This window comes from Eupeodes corollae, chromosome 2 (assembly GCF_945859685.1).
Source record: "Eupeodes corollae chromosome 2, idEupCoro1.1, whole genome shotgun sequence".
Taxonomy (NCBI): domain Eukaryota; kingdom Metazoa; phylum Arthropoda; class Insecta; order Diptera; family Syrphidae; genus Eupeodes; species Eupeodes corollae.
Genome location: NC_079148.1, coordinates 86,955,692 through 86,977,655, shown reverse-complemented (window position 1 = coordinate 86,977,655; position 21,964 = coordinate 86,955,692). Strand labels below are relative to the sequence as shown.

At 33.5% G+C, this 21,964-nt stretch overlaps 1 protein-coding gene across 4 annotated transcripts in view; it reads left to right on the top strand.

Moving 5' to 3' along the window:
- Positions 1 to 21,964, top strand: part of LOC129947596 (diencephalon/mesencephalon homeobox protein 1-A-like) — a 147,183-nt gene that overhangs the window by 31,278 nt on the left and 93,941 nt on the right. For all 4 annotated transcript variants that reach the window (XM_056058224.1, XM_056058225.1, XM_056058227.1 and 1 more), the window contains exon 2: positions 14,002 to 14,052. In XM_056058224.1, coding sequence (XP_055914199.1) covers positions 14,002 to 14,052 — 51 coding nt within the window. The remainder of the gene's footprint in view (positions 1 to 14,001; positions 14,053 to 21,964) is intronic.

Genomic DNA, 21,964 nt, shown 5'->3' with positions numbered 1-21,964 from the left:
TTTACATCGTTTTCAATGCACTTTGTCAAGAAGATCAAAGGAACAGTGTTTCAGCAGGGCACAAAAGAACATGAGTTTTGAAAAATAGAACAGAAGATAACAAAAACAATGAGAAGTCCTACTGCAGGAATAAAACAAAAAATAAGAAATAGCTAATTAATATTCACGTTATTTTTCTGTTTGAGTCTGTCTTGGATTTCTTTACACCGCAGGCTATTACTTTTTTTTCCTTTTTTGTACTCATCTTTCACAAGGACATTTTCTCTTTGACACGAGAAGTGTAAAGAACAAAAATTGAAGCATGAAAAACGAATAAGAAAAATACACCAAGTGAATACAGTGATGGCTTTGACATTGTGGGTACTCTGAACAAGTGTGCTTAAGAGGTTAACTTGTTTTGCATAAGAAAAGAACCCACTAAGATTATCTTGAAGACAAAGCAAAAGAGTTTTTTTCGGACTTAATATAATTAGCAAAAGTGAATATCATAAAGTATAAATATAGTGATTAGGTTATGTAATATTTGTATATTTATTTATAAAAAACATCTTTCTTTGTTATTACATTTTGTTTAGTTCTTATCTGAAAGGTATTAGAAAAGAAATTATAAAATAATCAGTATGACATTTTTGAAAATAAACACAGCTAAGGACTTCGGATTTATTGTATGCGTAATACCTATTAATGGTTCTGTTAACAAAAACTAATTACTAAAAATACAAATATATTAACTTCCCATCGGGCAATGGGCCCGATTTGTCAAATTGAAAATTTTGAAATTTTTCGACGTTTCAAGGTCCTTAGAGATGAAATAAAAGAATTTAAGAAAAATGTCTGTGCGTGCGTGTGTACGTAGGTTTCTACGTTCGAATGAACTCTGCTCCGGGTTGTGTCATGACGTCCCGATTGTACAGGAGTCACCTATCCACGGTTTGTCGTCTGACGTGGTAGATTAGCGGATCTGCCAATCTACCCTGTATTAGACCGCATGTATCCAAAAAGAGGAATGCCTCTGGTGGAATGAAGCCGCTCAAGTGTGCACTCTCAAAATACTCGTCGTTGGGATAGAACGCCCCGAAAATTAAATTGTTTGTCGAATACATAGCTCTTGCAATGTGACCTCGAACGAGTTTTATCACAACTCTGTTGATTCGAGCCTCATTGTATAAGGCCTTGTTGGAATAGTAATGCACGTAAGAAGATTCGGCTGTTCAATATAAGCGTCGTAAACACTGCCGCTCGAACACCAGAAACCTCTCCATCTGGGAAAGGGCAACGATGAACCACACAGGACAACCATAAACCATGTATGGGCCATGTATCCAATTACCTTCACTCGGGGATCAAGCTGACTGCTGGCCCTGGTCAGAGCAGCATTTATATGTCTGTCGAAATATAAATACTGATCTAACCAGATACCGAGGTATTTCTCTTCTCTTTTTCTCGCTAATCGCAGCCCGGTGTAGATCAACGATGACCATCTTGCGCCAATTGTTGCACGTATCCCTCGTGGCCCTTGCCACGACTTCTGGACATTTACTTTCAGTTTCAGTCTTCGCAATATCGCTGGATCTTGTCGAAATCACCCTGCAAGAGAATTCAAATAACCTCAACCTTTCGGTCGGATTTGTACGCAATTAGATCATCGGCGTACGCAATTGCCTTTGTATAAGACTACCTATCAGATCAGATCGCGCGCTGATGTAAATGCTGAAGAGAATCAGTAAATTCACGCTCCCTGTTGAAGACCATTTTTAATTAAGAATGTTGTGGTAAAAGTTACATTTTTGACAACAAACTTTCAACAGTTAAGCATATCATAAATTATGTACAGCAATGGTTTGCTTATGCCCAGCCCGCTCAAAGGCCTTTGTCAAAGGCCTTTTCCAAATCAACCAGAACAGCACCTGTGCATTGTTGCTTTGATTTATTCCATTGGATATCAGAAACGAGTTAAACGCAGCATGAATTGTGTCATGGCCCGCTTTGAACTGTTTATACGGAATTATTTTGTTGTCCGCAGCCCTATTAATGATTTTTTCAAAAACTTTGCTGATGCTCGGAAGAAGACTTAAAGATCGAGGATTTGAAGAACAGCTGCTGACTTTTTGGTTTTTATTGAGGTGAAGATGAACTGAAGCTCAACCTTCGTCAGTAACAAGGGACTTGGCCCAGTTTGCTCGGCGATTATGGCATTTGCCAAGGAATTGTCATCGAACCGCATGACACCGCGGCTCTCAGATCGCTATTGTGTCATATCATTTCGAAGGTAAAAGTGATGAAGTAGGGATCTGTTTTCCAGGTCACGGTTGGGGCGAATGCTAACATTCACCTTGTACACTTACTAGAAAGTAGCTCCCACCGCCTCCAATGAGGTAAGTCGAGCTGTCAAATTTTTAAATTCACAAATATCGGGCTCCATTTCATCAATAAGCAGTTTCTATAGAATACAAATTCTGCATTCTCTTGAAGATGTCAATGTTTTTGTTGGATACGCAAAATTATTACAAAAAATGATTTAATCACCACGTAAGTTCCTTTGTTTCTGTGCTGGCCTTGAAAAATGCATGTACGAAAAATTCCGAGGTAGTTGGAAAGACTTCATGAATGGGACCTTTTATAAGATTGTTCATCGTACCATATTATTTAAATAAATTGGCAGCACTTTACAGTTTGAGTAAAATTTTGTACACAAAAATAAATTGTACCTACTTAAAATCCTCTTAAGGAGTGTGATTGAGTTGTAACACTTTGATGTCTTTAAAACACATGCACAAGTGTTTCTCTTCAAAACTTTAATTTGTCAATTAGCCAATTATGAGTTATATATATATGCATTAAATATAAATAAGGTGACAAGACAAACCATACCACCTTCTTGTTTTTTTTTACTCGATTGTAATACAATTAGGATTTCACACTTTTTTTAGAAGAGTGGTAGCTCCACTCAAGTACTTTACACAACCGTGCGACACATCCTTGAACTGTATAGAGGTGATATGTAGAAATGAAGGCATGGTATGCATTCATTGAATTTTTCTATTTAATTTTACCCGATTGCAGTGAAAGATGAAACCGACACCAAAGGTCGTACTGCACTTGATGGATGCAATCTTGGATATGCTCAAAATACCCTAATGAAAGCTTTTGTCCAACTTCTATGGTGAACATGGAGAACAATAATTCGAGCACTCGTGGATTCGATGATGACGATAATTTTCACACCTCGCACAATAAGTGTACATCCTTTAATTCTATTGTAGAATGCATGATGTATTTCATCTTATGCGACCGACGACGACGACGCACAACGCGACAGCTAATGAAAGAGCTTTTGGCTGAAGTGGTTGTGAGGATAATCAATTGAGCTGGTGTTAATTTTAAAAGGGTGTAGATTTGTTTAGGTTTATTTGCTAAAGTACTTTGCATATTTTAAGTTTATGGGTTTATTTTAGATAAATAAAAATTTGATAGCAAAAGTTAAATTTTGTGTTTTGTGTTTTAAGTCAAATTATATAAGAAAAAGTGAAAATAGTTTCCAAACTTCAACTTTTGTATCCATGTTTATGTTACTAGCTGACCCGTCGAGCTTTGTTCTGCATAACCACCAATGAATGAAGTGATAAGATTAATTTAGGAATTTATGAAAAGAGTATAATTGTGAATAATGTATTTAATTACATTTTTCAATTATGATTTTTTATACTGTATTTAATCTACTAATACAATTCTCTTGTCACAGTGTTAGATGCCATACTCCTCCGAAAAGGCTTAATGATTTTCAGTGAAATTTTGAATATATGTACATTCCGTAGGTGTGAGAATAGGTTTTTATCAATTTTTGAACTTCCTAAGTGGTATTGTTCAATTGCATAAACATTGTACACGGTGCAACGATCTTACAATAGTATATTCAGTGACGCTTTGTACAATGAAGCATCAATAGCTATTGAGGATGTTTGCGTTATCATTGCCAACTTGCCACAAAGTAATTTTGGTGAATTCAGCAAATTGAAATGCATCTGGTTAAATAGACACTGAATTGAATCGTGAAATACAAAACAATATTGAAGAAATGGCATTGATAGTTTCTCACAACGTCCCACTAATGAATAAAGAACAAAGAACCATTTTTGACCACATCTGACATCATGCTCGCAGTTTCGACAGGACAAGTAAAATTATCAACTGAGATGAATGCACTATGCACACAAAAATTCGCTTGAGGCCTTAAATAGGAAATTGAAAGACATAACTGTTGAAATTAAACGCAGATCGTTTAGTTATTTAAAGATTTATTTAAGTAGCGAAAAAAATACACGTCTGAACTAAGTCAAAGAGGAAACAGAACAGGACTTCCTAATCGTTCTCTATCTTCATTCTTAACAATTTTAATAGATATACACTTTTTGAGATCAAAAACTATTTAACTTTGAACTTTAACAATATTTTTCGAATATAAATTATATATGAGATCAGTTACTCTTTGGATTTTAATAACTTTGACAAGATTATTTGTATTTACCAAAAAAAAAAAAAATTAGGTTTCAAATACAAAATATTCGTTTATTAAAAAAATGTAATCTTGTACCTGAGTGTATAGAGCATTTAGAGTTTCATGCCCCTATTTTCGAAGTGTGCTATGGCTTGTCTTACGAAATGGTAACGTACATATGTACATAAATATGCTTCGTCCTTCCGTGGTTGGCCTGTTCATTTGCGATATGTTTAGCACTTTGGTTGTCGCAAAATGTTGAGAGGTCCATCGTGTAACTTTAGCTCTTCTAGTATGTGACGTAGGTATGCTGATTATTTTGCCACTGAGAACAACGTGATGGATACTATTCGTTGCTTTTTAGAACCCCAGTGCTCAGCCGCCGGCTTGAATGAAAACAAAGTCGGATTGATATTTTCTGTCGTTTACATTTCCAGCCCCACTAGAGTTCGAGTAAGCTAACATTTGTTGCAATCATAAAAGATTTAGTGTCAAGTAAGTACCTTATATCATTTAGTCCTGCAGTCCAATATTGACGTCTAGGGTCCTCGACGTACTGAGAAATTCACAATGAAAGAAATGTCTGGTCTCCTGAACGATGAGATATACAACAATCGTCCGATTAGTTGTCTATTGGAAGTGTTGTTGACCTTTTCAATTTCGCCTTTTATTGTAGGTTCCTTTTCTAGTTTCAGCTTTACTTGAACGGCCAGGTGTGATGGCTTTGTTGATAAGTTGATAAAATTGTTGAAGATTATTAACGTAGCCCTGTTGAGTTATGCTTATGCCTTTGTTGTGATGTGAGATTTCCAATCCTACATAAAGTTTAGGTCGCGTATATCAAAGTCCTCTGATAGTTTGCAGTATACGAGGAAATATTCCTCAGGGCCGTTGGTTGCTAAAAAAAATAATCAACGTAGATGGTCAGGATTGTGAAACGGTGCTTAGTAATTTTGAAGTAAATGCATCAGTCATATGCTGATTGGGAATAATTGAGCTCTCTTAAGGTTTTATCCAGCCTTATGTTCCACTGCCGGCCTGACTGTTTTAAGCCATAGAGAGCCTTTTTTAAACTGCATTCTACTTTGTTGATATTGCTTTTCCACAACCATCCGGTTGTTCCATGTATATTTAAACATCTAGTTCTCCGTTGAGTTAAGCAGAAGATACGTCCAATTGGTGTAGTATGAGCTTGTGCTCTGCTGCTATTGCCAGTGTCAGTCGGATAGAATGGATGCTGACGACGGGATCGTAAGTGTCTGTGTAGTCTAGTCCGGGAATTTCGCTACCAATCTCCCTTTTCGCCGTTGTACAGAACCATCCGTGTTGTACTTCGTTTTAAATACCCATTTACTTTAAATAACTCGTCTGTCAGTAGGTCTCTCCACCAATTCCCAGGTTTGGTTGCGGATTAGCGAGTCGTATTCAACCTGCATTGCGCTGTACCACTGTTACTCCCTAAGGTGATTTCAGACAAACACTTCCCGTTGTTCCACGTATAACGTACGCTGATGAAGTACAACTAAAAGTAAATATGCGTGTTCAAATACTTCAAGATCCATCCGCTGAAATACATTCTCAAAACAACTGTTAGAATTAGGCGACCGGAAAGATACCACAGATGAAACTGGATGCATAAGATTACCGATCGATTACTACACGATTATTGATTCGCAAGAAGCTTTCATTGACCATATATTTCCCAATGTCCACAAACAATGTACAAATCAAGAGTGGCTGGCAGAAAAAGGAATTCTAGCGGCAAAAACTGTGGATGCCAAAAAATTAAATCTCAAGATGGAACATTTGTTACCAGGAGACTTGGTGTCATACAAATCTATTGATACAGTTTGTGATGCTACAGTTTGTTTGTACTGGCGAAAGATGGGATCACAAAAAATATTGTACACTCTGTTGCATTAAGGGATTGATATTGTTTTTTTTTGTAGTAAAGTCATAATTAGCGATATGTATATAAGTTTAATAAATAAAAAAAAATGTTTGGTGATTTGTTATTTTAATATTTTGTTACCATTTACAGTGCTCTATACGTCTCCCACTATATATCACATCCTTTCACACTTACAATAGATTAGTTATTTATTTCTATCAAAATATTCTCTAGAAATTATTTATATGACAAAACAACATTTGTCCGGTCAGCTAGTTATTCTTACTTACTAACTAACTTAAGGTCGCGCTATAGTCCTGTGTGAACTAGGGCTTCACCCAACAGACTTCTCCATCTAGCTCGGTCCCTATCTAGATGTCTCCAGTTTCGTGACTCAAGTTGGGTGATGTCACTTTCCACTTGTGCGCGCCACCTGATTCGCGGTCTTCCTCTACTACGCTGTCCTGTGGGTGTGGATTCAAAGACTTTCCTTAGTCGTTGGACTTTTACCTTTCTGGCTTAGTCTACGTCGCTGTACAGTTCGTACAGCTCTTCTCCACCACTCCTCTTCGATGCATACGGGACCGTATATCACACGAAGAACTTTTCTCTCGAACCGACCCAAGGTGCTTTTATCCGGAGGACGGGGATGATAAGGGTCTTATATATAGCGACACTTTGGTCTTTCCAGATAGGACTTTACAGTAAATCCGTCCGTATCCGAGGCTTGTTGATGCTTCGCAACTTGGAGTTTTTTAGGTGGTCAGGAAGGCAACCCGACGGCACAACCCCCAACCTGGAGGGTCATTTCCTTAGTATAACTCCAAAGACGGGGAGCCGAATAAAAACGCCCCTTACAGGCCTGGGCTCCGAATAAGTCGTAGAAGCCTTATAAGGTGTTCACTAAGTAGTTCAGCCTTGCTGGAACTGAAGACGCCACCGTTGATTCCATCTCGGAAATTCCTCCGTGAGAGTTGGAGTTGATAGACAGAGCTGGGTTTTGAGAAAAACCTGTGGACGCTTGTGTCCTCTTGAATGCACATGTCTACAATTTGAACATTTAGTTATTCATAATTCATATTCATATAATTTAATTTACTTTTAGGATTATAGAACACGTTTCTGGCTTTCAAAACGGGTTAAGTACTTTATTGAAAATTGAAAACATTTTTCTAAACGGTGTATGAAAAAAAAGCCTTTAATTTCATAATATTTTAATTCTTTGCAAAAATTTAAGGTTGAATTATCTCGATTTTATTAACACAAACTATTAGACAATCATTATGTGAATACAATTTTCACGAAGTACGTTCAACCATAAGTATAATCTTTTCATATTCATATGTATATTATCAAAATAATGTATTTTGTCCATTTTTTTATGAGTAATGAGTATATTATTTACTTTGTCTTAATGTGTTGATAATCAAAAAGAAAAATACTGAACATTTCCATACCCTCTGCATTCTACATTTCTACAATGCAGTATATTGGGTTTCATTTTAAAAAGAATTTCAAAAATCCTATTGACTCCTTTACCATTTGGTTTCTTTAGCTGCAGCGTCAACGGCAGGTACCAAATCACTTGTCACCGCCACTAAAGTGTACTACCTATATACAGTTTTACTATACCAAAATCTTTGAGAACAAGACTTGTGAGAGTAGAAATGCAAACACTTTGCCGTCAAGGATTTGTTATTGCTCCTTTTTTTGACATTTAACTACCGAGAAGAGGAATCGTCAACGCTTCCTTGAACTGCCAAGGAGTTACAAATCGAAAATGGTTGCGATAGTGATTCTTTTGTTGCGCCTTTAACGTCCTTCCCGAGGCATGTTTGCTTGCATCAGCTTCAGCTACAGCTTCAGCACCCCGATATTTATTGCCTGTGAAGTGTGTTTATGGATTTCGGTTTTTACAGGTTTCGACTGACGACATTTTTCACACCAAACACTTTACTCGAGCTATCAAAATGTTATATTTTGACCTTTTTTCTATTACACGTATCGACCCTTTTTATGGGTGATGGTTGTGTTTTGTGATGGTTAAACAAGGATTTTTACATATGCTTTTGGTAAGACGTGATGGCATTAAAAATGTATATATGGATTCGTTGGTTAACAGGAGAGCAATAAATTTGAAAAGCTTTCGATTGAGAACATGAAGTATGGTTTTTTCGCGGATGCCGATCACACGATAAATAAATTGGTTTCAAAATTTTGTTTGGTTTAAATTCTCACATGAGTTACAATGTAAATACGTAAATATTTAAATTCCATATGGTATGTAGTTGTTTAGATATTTTTGTTACTTCATAACTTAATTAATAAATAATATGATTTGTTACTTTTATCAATAAATAGTGTTGTTATTACTTTAAGGGTGGTAATTTGATTTTGGGAATTTGATTGTGTTTCCACAGGCCTATTTATTTAAAAGAAATAAACAAGACTAAGTAGTAATTCAATCTTAAAGTTTGTTTCGAAGCTTTAAACGTCTGTCTTTGCTGCATAACATAAAATTGCATCTTTATTTATCTTAGTCATCGTGCGCATTACGCTTGAACGCTTTCTTTGTTTGTTGCGTATTTTATTGTCAGGGGAAGGGATAACATCATGTTTAATTTCTAAAACGTCCCATGATGTTATATTAGAATGCAGAAGAAAAAGTTGTTTTTTATTTAATTTTTCGTTAGTTCTTAACAGCTGTAAGTTTCAATATCTTATAAATTAGTTACAAGCTAATACAACAGATTGGCAGAGCCAGGGATTTTTTTAATTCTTGTTGAGTTTTGGATATCCTTAATAGCGCTTGGGAGAGAGTTCTACAGTCGGACTGAGTTTATACAAAAATTGACGTTCGGATTTTAAACATGTATAGAGAGAATAAACCAATTGACTATCGAGAAAATTAAAAAAGTATTATGGTATAGGTGTGTAATATTTGAAATATACCTTCGTCAAGTGCAGTCGCATTTTCTTTTCGCTCCTCAGTAGCCCTTTGCCACCTTTTTACCGACCCCAAATAATCAATTACAAATAAAAAAAAAACTATCAATATACTCGCAGAGCGTGTGATAATTCATCGCCGTTTCCCATTACACCAGCATTTTTTTTTCTTCTTGTGTACTAACAAGCATAGAAAAAATTAAAAACAACTAAACAAAAACAAAAACGTGTGATATCGTGAACGTATCCATTCGTGATGAAATTCATGCGGCAAACCTGGCTGCTGAATCTCTGCAACAAACCACTTCAGTGAATACCTTTGCGGAGGACGAAATAAATGTGGCCATTCCTGGAAGTTATCGGACTGGAATTTGAGACTAAGCAGGCTTGAATCTGCTAATAATACATGGTTCGTGCTTAATAATTATGCCGGATATGCTGATCCTACATGGATTCGCTCCTATTTTAAACGAGAATTCTGTGTCAATATCTGCGAATGTCTTCAATTGTCTGCATTTTGCAATATAATTCATAACCATTTAATAAAATTGGTATTAACAAAGAGTTTGGAAAGCAACATGCGGTTAAACTTAAGGCCGACGTTTGTATCAGTTTCTACATATTCAATTGGGGGATTACTTAACAAAATTCAGGAAAAGTAAGAGATATCAAGAATCTTTAAAGAAATCACTAAGCATTTTGATTGATTAGGGGTTCAAGAAAAGACTATTGAAGTAAGACCAAATGAGTCCAAGAGGACAGCTTAGGTAAAGTTAAAAGAAGCCGGCATACAGGTGACAGGAACAGTTTTTGATCAAACTTGGAAGTTCATTGACAAAGATACACATTAGTAGAGAACTCAATATCGATCCTTGAAGAAGGGTTAAAAAAAAAACGAACGGAAACTGGACGAAAAGTCACCAATTTGAACTGCTTGTTTTTTGTTAATGAAATAAGAATATACAAGCTAAGCGGAACTTGCACAAACATTAAACTGATCCATACGTTTTTTTTTTTACACAGGACGACATGGTTCACAGTGGCTTGGTATTCTGTAATACAACCCGATAAATCCTACGTTGACTAATGCTATGCGACAGGACATTATGCAACGAATTACTGTAATTTCAACTGACCCTTTATTCCTATTCAATCGGATTCAGTTCCCTGATCGTTGTTTTTTTTTGAGCTGGAAAATGAATAAAAAAGTATTGTTTATCATATGGCTCTCTTCTATTTTAGATTCAATCAAATGACCTTAAGATAATGGCTTTCTGTGTTTATTATATAACTTTGGCTTTATTAGCATCCCATAGGAAGTTATTGCAATAGGTCCGTTTTGTCAAATTAAAAATGTTGACATTTCTCGACGTTTCACAGCATTTAAAAAAAAAGGTGAAAATTTTGGTTAACCCTAAATATCTCACGAACCAATTAAACTAGGAACTTGAATTAAATTTCATTTTATTTTTATAATATTGTAATTATTATATATTTTATTATATTGTAACGTAATACCAAACAAATATATTTATGGAAAAAAAATCCAATTAAGGGTTTTTTATAAATAAAAAAAAAACCTAAAAAAAAAAAAAATAGTATTTGTCGGCTCGAAAATTTTCCGAATAAAAGTCGATTTTATTTTTAAAATAATTTTGTGCAACGAAGAATAACGTTTTTAACATCTGGTAAAAATTTGAGAAAATTCGAATTGACATTTCTTTTTATACAAAATAAAAACCGGAAAAAAAATTACTCAAAGTTGGCAAAAATTGAATTTCGACCCAAATATCTTTTCGAACACTTGATAGTATAAGGCTTCCAACATAACCTAAAACAACAAAATTAATAAAAGTTAGTAAAAATAGATTTTCGACTCAAATATCTTCTTTTAAATTAAAAAAAAATAAAAAATTTTCAGCATTCAATAATTTGTTTATTAAAATCCAACAGTCAGTTCATGAAAAAAAAAATAAAATCTACAAAAAATAGTACGCAAATTTGGTAAAGAATGATGTTCGGTTCTCGATATATATATATGTTTGACGCATTTCAGGATTTTTAATAATTTTCACCACAAGTCCTCGTGCCTTCAGTAGTAGGTTTTGCTTCGCTGATAGATGTTAGATTGTGAAGTAGTTATTCACTTGAGCCTAAATTAGATAAGGGTTGGATGGCGTCGTCAAGATTATCCCATTTTGTGTCTTTGGGACTTATGCGTAGATTTTCACTTCTTGCAAATACTCGGTTATGTACATGGAGCCATGCATTAACAAAAACGGTGCAAAATATGCACATATTCCTCTAGAATATCAGTGATGAATTACCTAGAACTTTCCAATCCTTCCACATACATAGGACATATCTCAATTTTACCGCCCACGGAATATGCTCCAACATCATGACGTACGCTGGTTGACTTGCATATTCGAGTGATGATGAAGTAAAATTTTGTTGGCACTATTTACTTTAATCAAAAGAAAGTATAGGTATTCCATTTTAACCGACTTTAATATTCTGTAAAAATAAATTTTAAATCCTTCCATCCTTAACCTTAGTGCTACTCTTTAAAAAAGCTTGCAAAAAATAATTTCCTCTCACTGTATATCTCACTAAATAATACAGGGTGTCTGGTGACAGATTTATATTTAAAAACCAATAAAACAAATCTATATGATACATTCTTTTATTTTTAATTTATTAATTGAACGACGAATTTCAATTTTTTAACATTGTGTCATCCGAATGTCTTCCGTCGAGTTGCACACAATGCTCAAAACGGAGCCTCGTGTTAGGCGCCACACGTTGCAATAAACTTGATTCGATTGCGCTGATTTCTCGACGAATGTTTTTTTTAAGGGCCTGGGACATGAGAGCGAACATAGAATGAACGAATGGACGAATAAACGTGATTTTACACATTTCAAAAAGTTAATTTCAATTATAAGAAACCAATTGACACTTATGTTAGGATAATAAAATTTTCATTTGCTCTCTAAATCAAGACAATTTTTTAAAAACAATTTGGTAGTAACGAATTGCAGTGTGATTGCTACGAAATGTCAAACTATATTCGCGTTCCACATACCATCCACACGAATAAATTATTCGCGCTCAACTTAACCTCAAAATTATACTACTCTTATTTTGTTTGTTGGAAAGGGTAGTTATAAATTGACAATTCGTCGCTGTCTGCGAATAGAAATAAATCTCATGTGAAAGAAAAGTCAAAATATGCGAAGGTCCACTGTTCGCAGTTCGCAGCTCATGTGCAAGATGCTTTAGGCTCCCTTGAGTTCAGGGATTGTTGCTGTATACTACCTCTTTGAGGTAGGCCCATACAAGTGAGGCTGCCCGTTTATGTATCGAAAGTTGTGGATTTTCTCGTACTCTGTTCAACCACTTCAATGTTTTCGGGAGTGATTGAAGATCGACTGAGCAATATCCGAAGAGTGTTCATAGCCGAAGCAGTTGCGCTGAATCTGCAACCCACAAAAGAATTAAACTCACACTCGGCCCATCACTTATTTGTCATATACCGACGACGACGTGAGAACAAAACTGTCGACGAGTATAGTTACGTACGAATCGTTACTCTTGAAAAATGCCTCGATGGATGGCGTAAGTGCGATTCACACTTGACCATTGCGACATCGTGACCACCCTTATTTAAATATTCCTATTTTTTAAAGTTTTTTCAGATTGTTCCCGGTTTGTTCCCCACGTTCGATTTTTTGACAATTGTTCCAGGTTGTTCTGAACATTTCTCCAAATTTCTACATCTCTGTGATCAACATTTTAAAAAATATGGACAAAATTTTAATTATAGGTATTTTCCCAATTTCGTGTGTAAATTTCGTCCAAAACCATAAGCAAATATAACAAAAAAAGAAACCAATAATGTTTTCCCTTCTTAGTGCCACCAGTAGAAAAAATTTAAAATTTTAGGCCAAAGCTGTATTCTTTCAGTAAAACCAAAAGGTTTCTGAGATTCCGACTCTATAAAATAAATAATGATTATGCCTGCATTTAAAAAATTTTCCCAGCACCCACTTTACAAAGCCCACCATTTGCAACATACCTATTTTTAAATACACGAATAATCACTCAGATCAAATTTTTTCAATGGTTCATTCAAATATGTTCAAAAATAAAGATATTAACTCGAAATAACACTTAACAGTGTAACTCTGGCTAACCATATTCTGGCTCCCCTTTTCCGAAAGGGGACCCATTCTAAAACCCCATTTTTGGGTGTTTAAAAAAAACTTTAGAACAATGCGGAACAAACCGGGAACAACCTGAAAAAACTTTCCAAAATAGGAAAATCGAAATAGGGGGGCAATCACAACATACCCCCTTTTTAAAATTGTTTGTTTAAACTAATTTACAACCAATAATTGTGAACTAATTGCGTACTTAGTAAAAGTGTAGTGCTGACTTCATCAACCTTGCACTACATTCCACTTTTTTTTAAGATCGTCGATCAAAAATTATTTTTTTGCCACAACTAAATCTACAATTAACTGCATACTCAGTTATTTAAATTTCGAAAAATACATTTTACGATATATGTAGTTATTAAATTTATTTGAAACTAAAGTTGGAATCTTTTATTTTATAGAATCTCTTTGGAAATGAATTGAATCAATGTATTATTTTTTTTCAGGGTTTTCACAACTAAAATCAACATTTGGAGCAGCTGGATCATGTCTGACAGGTGGGTTTATTCAATATTAAAGCCGTGTTTTATTTGCCCCGTGATCCAGGTCAGATCAGATATTTATTTGCATTACAACAACAAATCGAAATACTTCTTTATGCTAATTTCCATTTTTTGTTCTAAAGTTATGTGTTGCTTTCAACATTGTTTCCAAATTACCATTTTCATTTATCCTGAAACGAATTTTTTTATTTATTTTTTATGCTGCAAGATAGGTATACTTTCGTAAAATTAAAATGAATAAGTGCAACCAAATATATACTTGAGAAAATTCACACTATTTGTATCTAAAAAAAGGAACAAAAAAATTATCATTAAAGGGCAACTCTGCTCTAAACGTCAAATAATATAATTTTAATATGATGATCCCTGCTATTTTATTTTCTTGATTTGATTTGGATCATTGTGATAATAAAAAGCGGCTATTATCAAAATTGCAATTAAAACTTTAGAAACATATTCCACTCAAAATCTCTTAAATTATATATTGCTTTAGTATTAGTTAGTGTGCGGCAAACACTTAAACTCTTAAACCTGGCTTTCTCTCTTAAGAAACTTGATTAGACTTATGAAATTTTCTTATTGGACAAGCAATTGATTTAGTAAGACAAAAGCTCAGTTGTTTTAATGTTAGTTTTTAGAGAAAGCGAGATAGCTGCTTATTATAGGATTTTAAAAAATGGTGTCGATTTGCAAAGCACTCATACTTCATACATCATAATATTAATATTAAATTAGTATAATTGTGTATGTTGTGCATTTTGTTTTACGATTATGAAGTCTAATTCGAATTGAACGAAGAGCAAATTGGAAATAAGGAGAAATTTGACTAACGTAGGTAAGAGTAGATACATTACTATACGAATAAGAGGGGAATTCATTTCAGTTTATTGTTTTTTTTTTTTAAATTGTATTTTAATACCTATAAAGATTAAAGCCTTCGGTGTGTATGAGGTGTTCATAATGTACATTACGTATTGTAGGTACGCGGTGCCCAACCTTAACACTTTGGCACCTCAGACAATCTGTTATTTATGGTTCGATTTTTTGTGGTAGAAGATAAAACAACGGTTTTTGGTAGAGGCAATGGCGGATACTTTCTTTAATTTAGGAAGGGGGGAATAACACGCTAAACACAATGATAAGTTTTTGAGCACCGCAGGCTGACAATATTTAAATAACATAATGTGTATCTTAACATTACTTTTACACGTTTTAAGGGCTAAAGTGGCAACTTTTGTTATAAGATCACTGTTGCAGGCTATTATTTAATTTGGACTACTCCCTACATATGAAATACATTCCAAGATTCAAACAGTTTTATGTATTTATTTATTCGTCTTTCAAGTTACAATACTTTATGGAGACTACATTAAAATCAAACATTATATTTACAAACTGACACTATGTAAAAACATGTTGTTACAACAAATTCAATACATCTTTCTTAATATCTAATCTATTCGTATTAAGATCAATTACAAACTCAAATTCGTTAAAAGCTGTTATTGGATTATGTTTCGCATAATTTTAGTTATGAAAAGAAACATTCAGAAAATTACCATTTCTAGGACGCAAATTCCGAGATGGAACATACATATAAAAATGAGACAACAAAAATGAACAATTTATGTTAAAGTTGAGCTCATCGTAAGCAAGAGTACTGAATACAATTTTCTTCTAGATACTAAAGGTTTTAAGTCAATTAAAGTACATCTGGTCTCATAAGGTGGCATATTTGAATAATTATAAAGCTTTCTTAAAGCAAATTTTGTAAATATCTTCAATATCCAATTGAATTTTACTAGCATCTGATGAAGAACTTACAGAACTAAAAATCTTGAGATCATAACCATATAAAAGACATCTAGGACTTTAAATACAATTCGGTAAATCATTTATAAAAAAGAGGCTGGGATGCGACCCACACTGATAACTTCCCATCCCGTCTGTCGATTTGTCTTGCTTAAAAGTTTGTCTATATGTACTCGTATCAATTTTTACCAAATTTGCGTTCTATTTTTGTAGATTTTATTTTTTATAAAAAACGAACTGTTGGATTTTTATATAAAAATGACTGAATATTGAAAACAATATTTTCTGTGAAATAAAATAAGTTTGAAGCCAATATGTTTAATTTTTGAAAAGCTATTTAAGCCGAAAGTAAATTTTTACCAAGTTTTAGTATTGTTTTTGTATAGAGTTTTATTTTTTGTAAAAAACTGTCAATTCGAATTTTTTAAAAAATTTATAAATGCTGAAAACAATATTTCTTATAAGATAAAATTAGTATGAAGCCAATATTTAAAATTTTTGAAGAGATATTTGAGTCGAAAATCATTTTTTACCAACTTTTATACACTTTTTCTTAGGTTTTTATTTTTTGTAAAAAAAACTATCAATTCACTTTTTCTCAAAATTTGTCCTAATGTTAAAAACAATATTTCTTATAAGAAAAAATTAGAAAGAAGCTTTTATCTCAAATTTTTTAAAAGATATTTGAGTCGAAAATCATTTTTTACCAACTTTTTTAAATTTTTTTCTAAAAAAACGATCAATTCGATTTTCTCAACATTTTTCAAAATGTTGAAAACAATATTTCTTATAAGATAAAATAAGCTTGAAGCCTAAATTTCAAGTTTTTGAAAAGATATTTGAATCGATATTCAATTTTTACGAAATTTGAGTAATGTGTTTATAAAAAAAACTGTCAATTAGATTTTTCTCAAAATTGTATCAGATATCAAAAACATTATTCTTCGTTGCACAAAATTGTTTTAGAGATGAAATCATATTTCAGTCCTAAAATTTTGGAGGTGACAACATTTTTTTTTGTTCAGTTTTATTAATTTATAAAAAAAAAATCGTTTTATTGATTTTTTTTTCAAAAAATGTACTTGTTTGGTATCACGTTACAATATATTATATAAAATTTAATTCAAGTCTCTAGCGTTTTTGGTTCGTTAGATATTTAGGGTTAACCAAAATGTTCACCTTTTTTCAAACTGCTATGGTAAAAAAACCATCCACGCAATTTTCTTGAGAGCCCTTTCTGCATCTTTCTGCCTTATTATCTGTATAACAAAATTTATTTGAAGTTGATATCTCTTCTCGTTCTTGAGCTATGGAGGACGAAAAAAACGTCGAGATGACTTCCTTGTGGTACACCGGAAAATGTTGATTCACCATCACTAATTTTAACATATTGCCTTCGTTCAACTAAATAGCTTCTGATCCATTTTAGGAGATTCGAGTGGAAGCCAAGCAATTCAAGTTTTCCAAGAGAACATTATGTTGTAGCCGATCAAACGCCTTGGAAAATCGGTGTGGATTACATCCACTTGAGTACGATTTTCTAAACAACCAAGACAGTAATTTGTAAAAATTGCAAAATTTGTTGCAGTAGGCCTACCACTCATAAAGCCATGCTGATGCAGGGAAATATAGTTTTTAACTAAACTAATTTTAACAATTGCTTCAAATAATTTGGGGATTAGCTGAAGCTTAGCAATAGGTCTATAATTTTCCACAGATGCTTTAGATCCAGATTTATGCAAAGGAGTTATCAGAGAATGTTTCAATGTATCTAGAAATACTCCTTGATTCAATGACAAATTAAAAATAAAGCAAAGTTGGGTTTTAAGATTATATTTACATAATTTCAAACTGTTATCAAGCGATGATAAAGCATTTAATACATCAACTGTCGATAAAGAAAGGTCACCAACATTAATGTTAGAATTGAAACTAAGTGTTCCATTATAATCTAAACCCAAATCAGAAAAGTTCGATTGGAAAAATAAAGCAAAGTTATTACAAATATCTTCTAAATTTTCAGAATACCATTGTAAGAAATACTGGAAGGAAATCTAATTGATTTTCCTTTAGTATTTAGAAATTACCAAAAACACTTCGGATTAGTTTTTATTTTCGACTTAAGGGGGGACCAAATATATTGTTTACATATAAATCTTCTTACGAATTCGTACTCTTTCCCAGATCATTGTTCACGAAAAGAATCCAAAATCTTAATCTTTTTACGAAGATTTGCTATGACATTTTTAACCTAGACAAACTTTTATTTTTTAACAAAGTTTTCTGAATATGGCATATAGGTATAGGGTCCGTCTTCTAAGGTTTTTTTTTCAACTATAGTGCTTATTCGTGAATGGTTGCAATTAGCTTATGTCTGATTTGACAGATAATAAGCTTTATCCTCCTGCTGAACGAATATGGCTTGAACAACGCTGGTAAATTGTCGCTTCATTGTCGATACACCCTCAACGAGTCACTGTTTGGTGCGGATTTTGGTTCAGAGGAATAATTGGGGCATTCTTCGAAAATGAGCAAGGAGTGGCCGTCACAGTCAAAGGCGATCGTTATCAGGCCATGTTGAACGAATTTTTGTTCATTGAAGAGGAGGATATTGGGGATATTGGCAACATTTGGTTTCAACAGGACGGCACTGCGTGCCACACAGCCGAAGCTACACTCGAAGTTTCGTGCCCAGTTTAAAAAAAAAAGTTATTTGATTATTTTTATATAAGAGCTAAAATACAATAGTTTAGAGGTTTTTTGGGGCATTTCAAGCAGAAATGTTAGGATTTATGTTAAAACGTAAGCTTTTTTCGAAAAATAATATATTCTGCTCTTATTTGCATTTCTATAGTTGAAAAAAACGCTACAAAAATATACATAAAAAACCCCAGAATATGAAGAAGTTGCCTGAAAATTGTGATTTTTTTTTTGGTAGAAAAATAAAAGAGAATCTATGATATGAAGAATTGACGCATTTTTTCGGACTCAGTTTTCGGCAGTCTAATATTACTATCGTTATAAGATGACTAAATCACTATTTTACTTAAACCTTTGGAAAATATTTTGATCTTAAAGGAGTCAACAAAACTAAAAAAAGAACAAATTGTAGAGAAAAAAACGTTTGGCTCTTGAATTTAAGGAAATATGTGCATTTAAGCACATAACTTTTCTAAAAACTAAAGAAAAACAAATTAAGGTGAACAAATAAGTCGAGAAAAAACTTTAGTGTGGCATTTAAAAATTACATGTTGCAGAATCTCTATTCACTTCAGTCTTTGAGAGATTCCAAGCTTTTATTATTAATTAATTAAATCCGTGGCCTGATAGTGCGTTGGACTGCCATGCAAGAGTTCCTGGGTTCAAACCTTCCCTATGCCTCTTACCAAGAACCAATCCTCCAAGAGTAATTCTCGTCATTAAAAGTGCTTTCTCAAATTAGGCGGTAGGATTCGGCTTAAAACTGATGGTCTCCTCCATCCCTGACAAGAGAGTAAACGCACACAGTAATGATTGAGCGTTGTAAGTAATAATAAGTTTAACGAAAGTGTCACTTTTGATGTTTTTCGGACATTTCTTGAAATTAATGTTTTAATCTCAGTTCTAGAACATCCAAAAATTACTTCAAAAAGTATTTAAAAAATAATTTGGAATTTAAGACGAGTTTCAGGGCTTTGAAGGCAACTTAAAATCAAATTGGCTTTCTCTTATTCAATGCTTCTTCTTAAGGCCGGCTATTCACGAACCAACATAATTGCCTAAATTAAGGTTCGTACAGATTGTTTGTGTTATCTATGGTCTTGTTAAAATAATGTTAATATTTGCTCAGGCTCTAGTAAACTTGTGCAGATATTTTGGGACGTGAATATGACAATCTGTTCAACCACTGCAAAACCAATTGCAAAAAAATTCTGGAGTATACATAAGTTTTGAAAGCATTTTTTAATTACAATGAATGAAGAACTAAAATATTATGGCGAATTTGTGGAATTTAAAGAATCCTGATTAAAGCAACAGGATTATGACTAATCAAAATTCAAAGAAATAATTTAAAATGTCAATATGAAAGACCGTGAGGTGAGACAAGTGTAAAAAAAGATAAATAACTTCCGGACAAAAATTACTAAAAAGAGCTCAAGGAAGTCCAAGATAGGCAGAAGTTGGTCCTGGGGCCGATGATATTGATGAATCGTCGTTATGGTATTATTTAACGTTTAACTGTCGAGAATTTGAAATCTTAACAGCTGTTTTCGCTGGCCAAAAGCCTTAAGGTAAACAATAAGCGATGATAGGCTGATATTGCTCATGGCGTTATCACTTGAGAGAGAAGTTGTTAAATGTTTAAAATGTTTTTTTTTTTTAAAGTTAGTTCTCATTTTGAAAAACTGACTTTCGTAAAATATCGATTTTCGGATTTTTTTGTATCGTGAATGGCCTTCCTAAGAATCTAAGGATTTCCCTCAGAAAAGATCTCATGAAAATAATACAAAGCATTACTAAAGTCTTTACAAACTCTTAATTGTTTGAAAACAAAGATTTTAGTTGTTTTTGAAAGCAAAGCGCTTTAGATACTCAGATGAAAGCTGAGTTGGTCAAATGTTGATGAATTTGTGTTACACGTGTGTTCACGCTTGGAACAAACTAACTTTATTAAAAAAAAAATACTGCGATTTGAGCGATGGCCTCGAAACGTTAAAATGTTGGAGACTAAACACATCGTGTTGAACGCGGCAAAAGTGAATCCAAAAATCTTGAGATGTAAGACGGCTCTGGTGCATCCAAGGAAAATTTACCTAAAAAGTATATTTTTTCATTTCATCAACGGACTAAACCAGATGCAAACTTGGATACTTTTGAATGAAATATTTTTGGCTATATGAAACGTGTATGACATAAAAATTCCGATAGGTATATGAGCGACTTAGATCTGTGCTATCACGATGCCGGATGATAGAGCTGGTAAAATTGTAAGATGGAACTTGTTTAATGTATAATATACGAATAAAATTATTTCCCTTCTAAAAATTGATTTTCTACGTTGGCTGTGATGTAATAAATGTATGCAGTTCTTCAGACTCTTTTAAAAAAAATAGCATACAAATTTATTTAAAAATAATATTTAGTAAGATCAATATTAATACATGTTATACATATATTTCGTTTCTCAAAAACGTGCTGTTTTTTCTTTAAATTTTGATACAAAAAACAGACTTTATTATTCGAAAAAACTCCTCCCATCCTATATCAGGTAGACAATTCCATTTTATCTGTATTTCTTATACAATATCGTGTTTATTTCTTCCCTAAGCTAAAACTTGTTGAAATAAAAATAAAACAAACATTTCGCTTGCGAGAAATTCAGTGTAACGAATTTGTTTATTTGTTCGCTGTGACTTATTCGTAATCGGAATGTTTTAATTGAATTTCTAATACAGCACTCCTGGCGATGGCGGCAAGAAGAACACCACACATGTGTGTGCCAAATCGTGGATGGCACTAGATACTGGAACCACTTTCATTCTAAAAGCATCACCGGAAACGATGATCTCTCTACTCAAAATGTACCCTAACATATGTGAGCAGGATATGTTAGAATTTGTTATCATTTACCACCCCATTCAATTCACCCCCATCCTTAAGCTCATCGTCATCGTCAGACTATGATTCTGCTCGGAGGTCTGAGCTCTCAACTGCGGTATGTTCGTATGTACAATGAAACCATATGTAAGTGGAAAAGGTGTGAAAAATCACTTCGGGGGTGAGGTTGCCTAATAAAAGTGCCGAAATGCACCAAAAGGGTTGTGTTAGAAATATATAGCATCAGGACAATAAAAGGGTTATAAGTTTTATTACCGTTTAAAATTAAATTCTTTTAACCTGTTTGGGTTTATTGGCATGTCTGCACTCATTCAAGGACACAAATGCCAAAACTGTGTATGCGAATTAATTTTGTTAGCAACCAATTTAGTAGAATTGGCTTCAAATTAAATGTTACGTGCTTAATTTAAAATTAACAGAAAATTAATTTTGTATCTCTGTCGAGTTTAAGTATATGCATATAGAAACGTGAAGCATTTGTTTGGGCAATAAATTG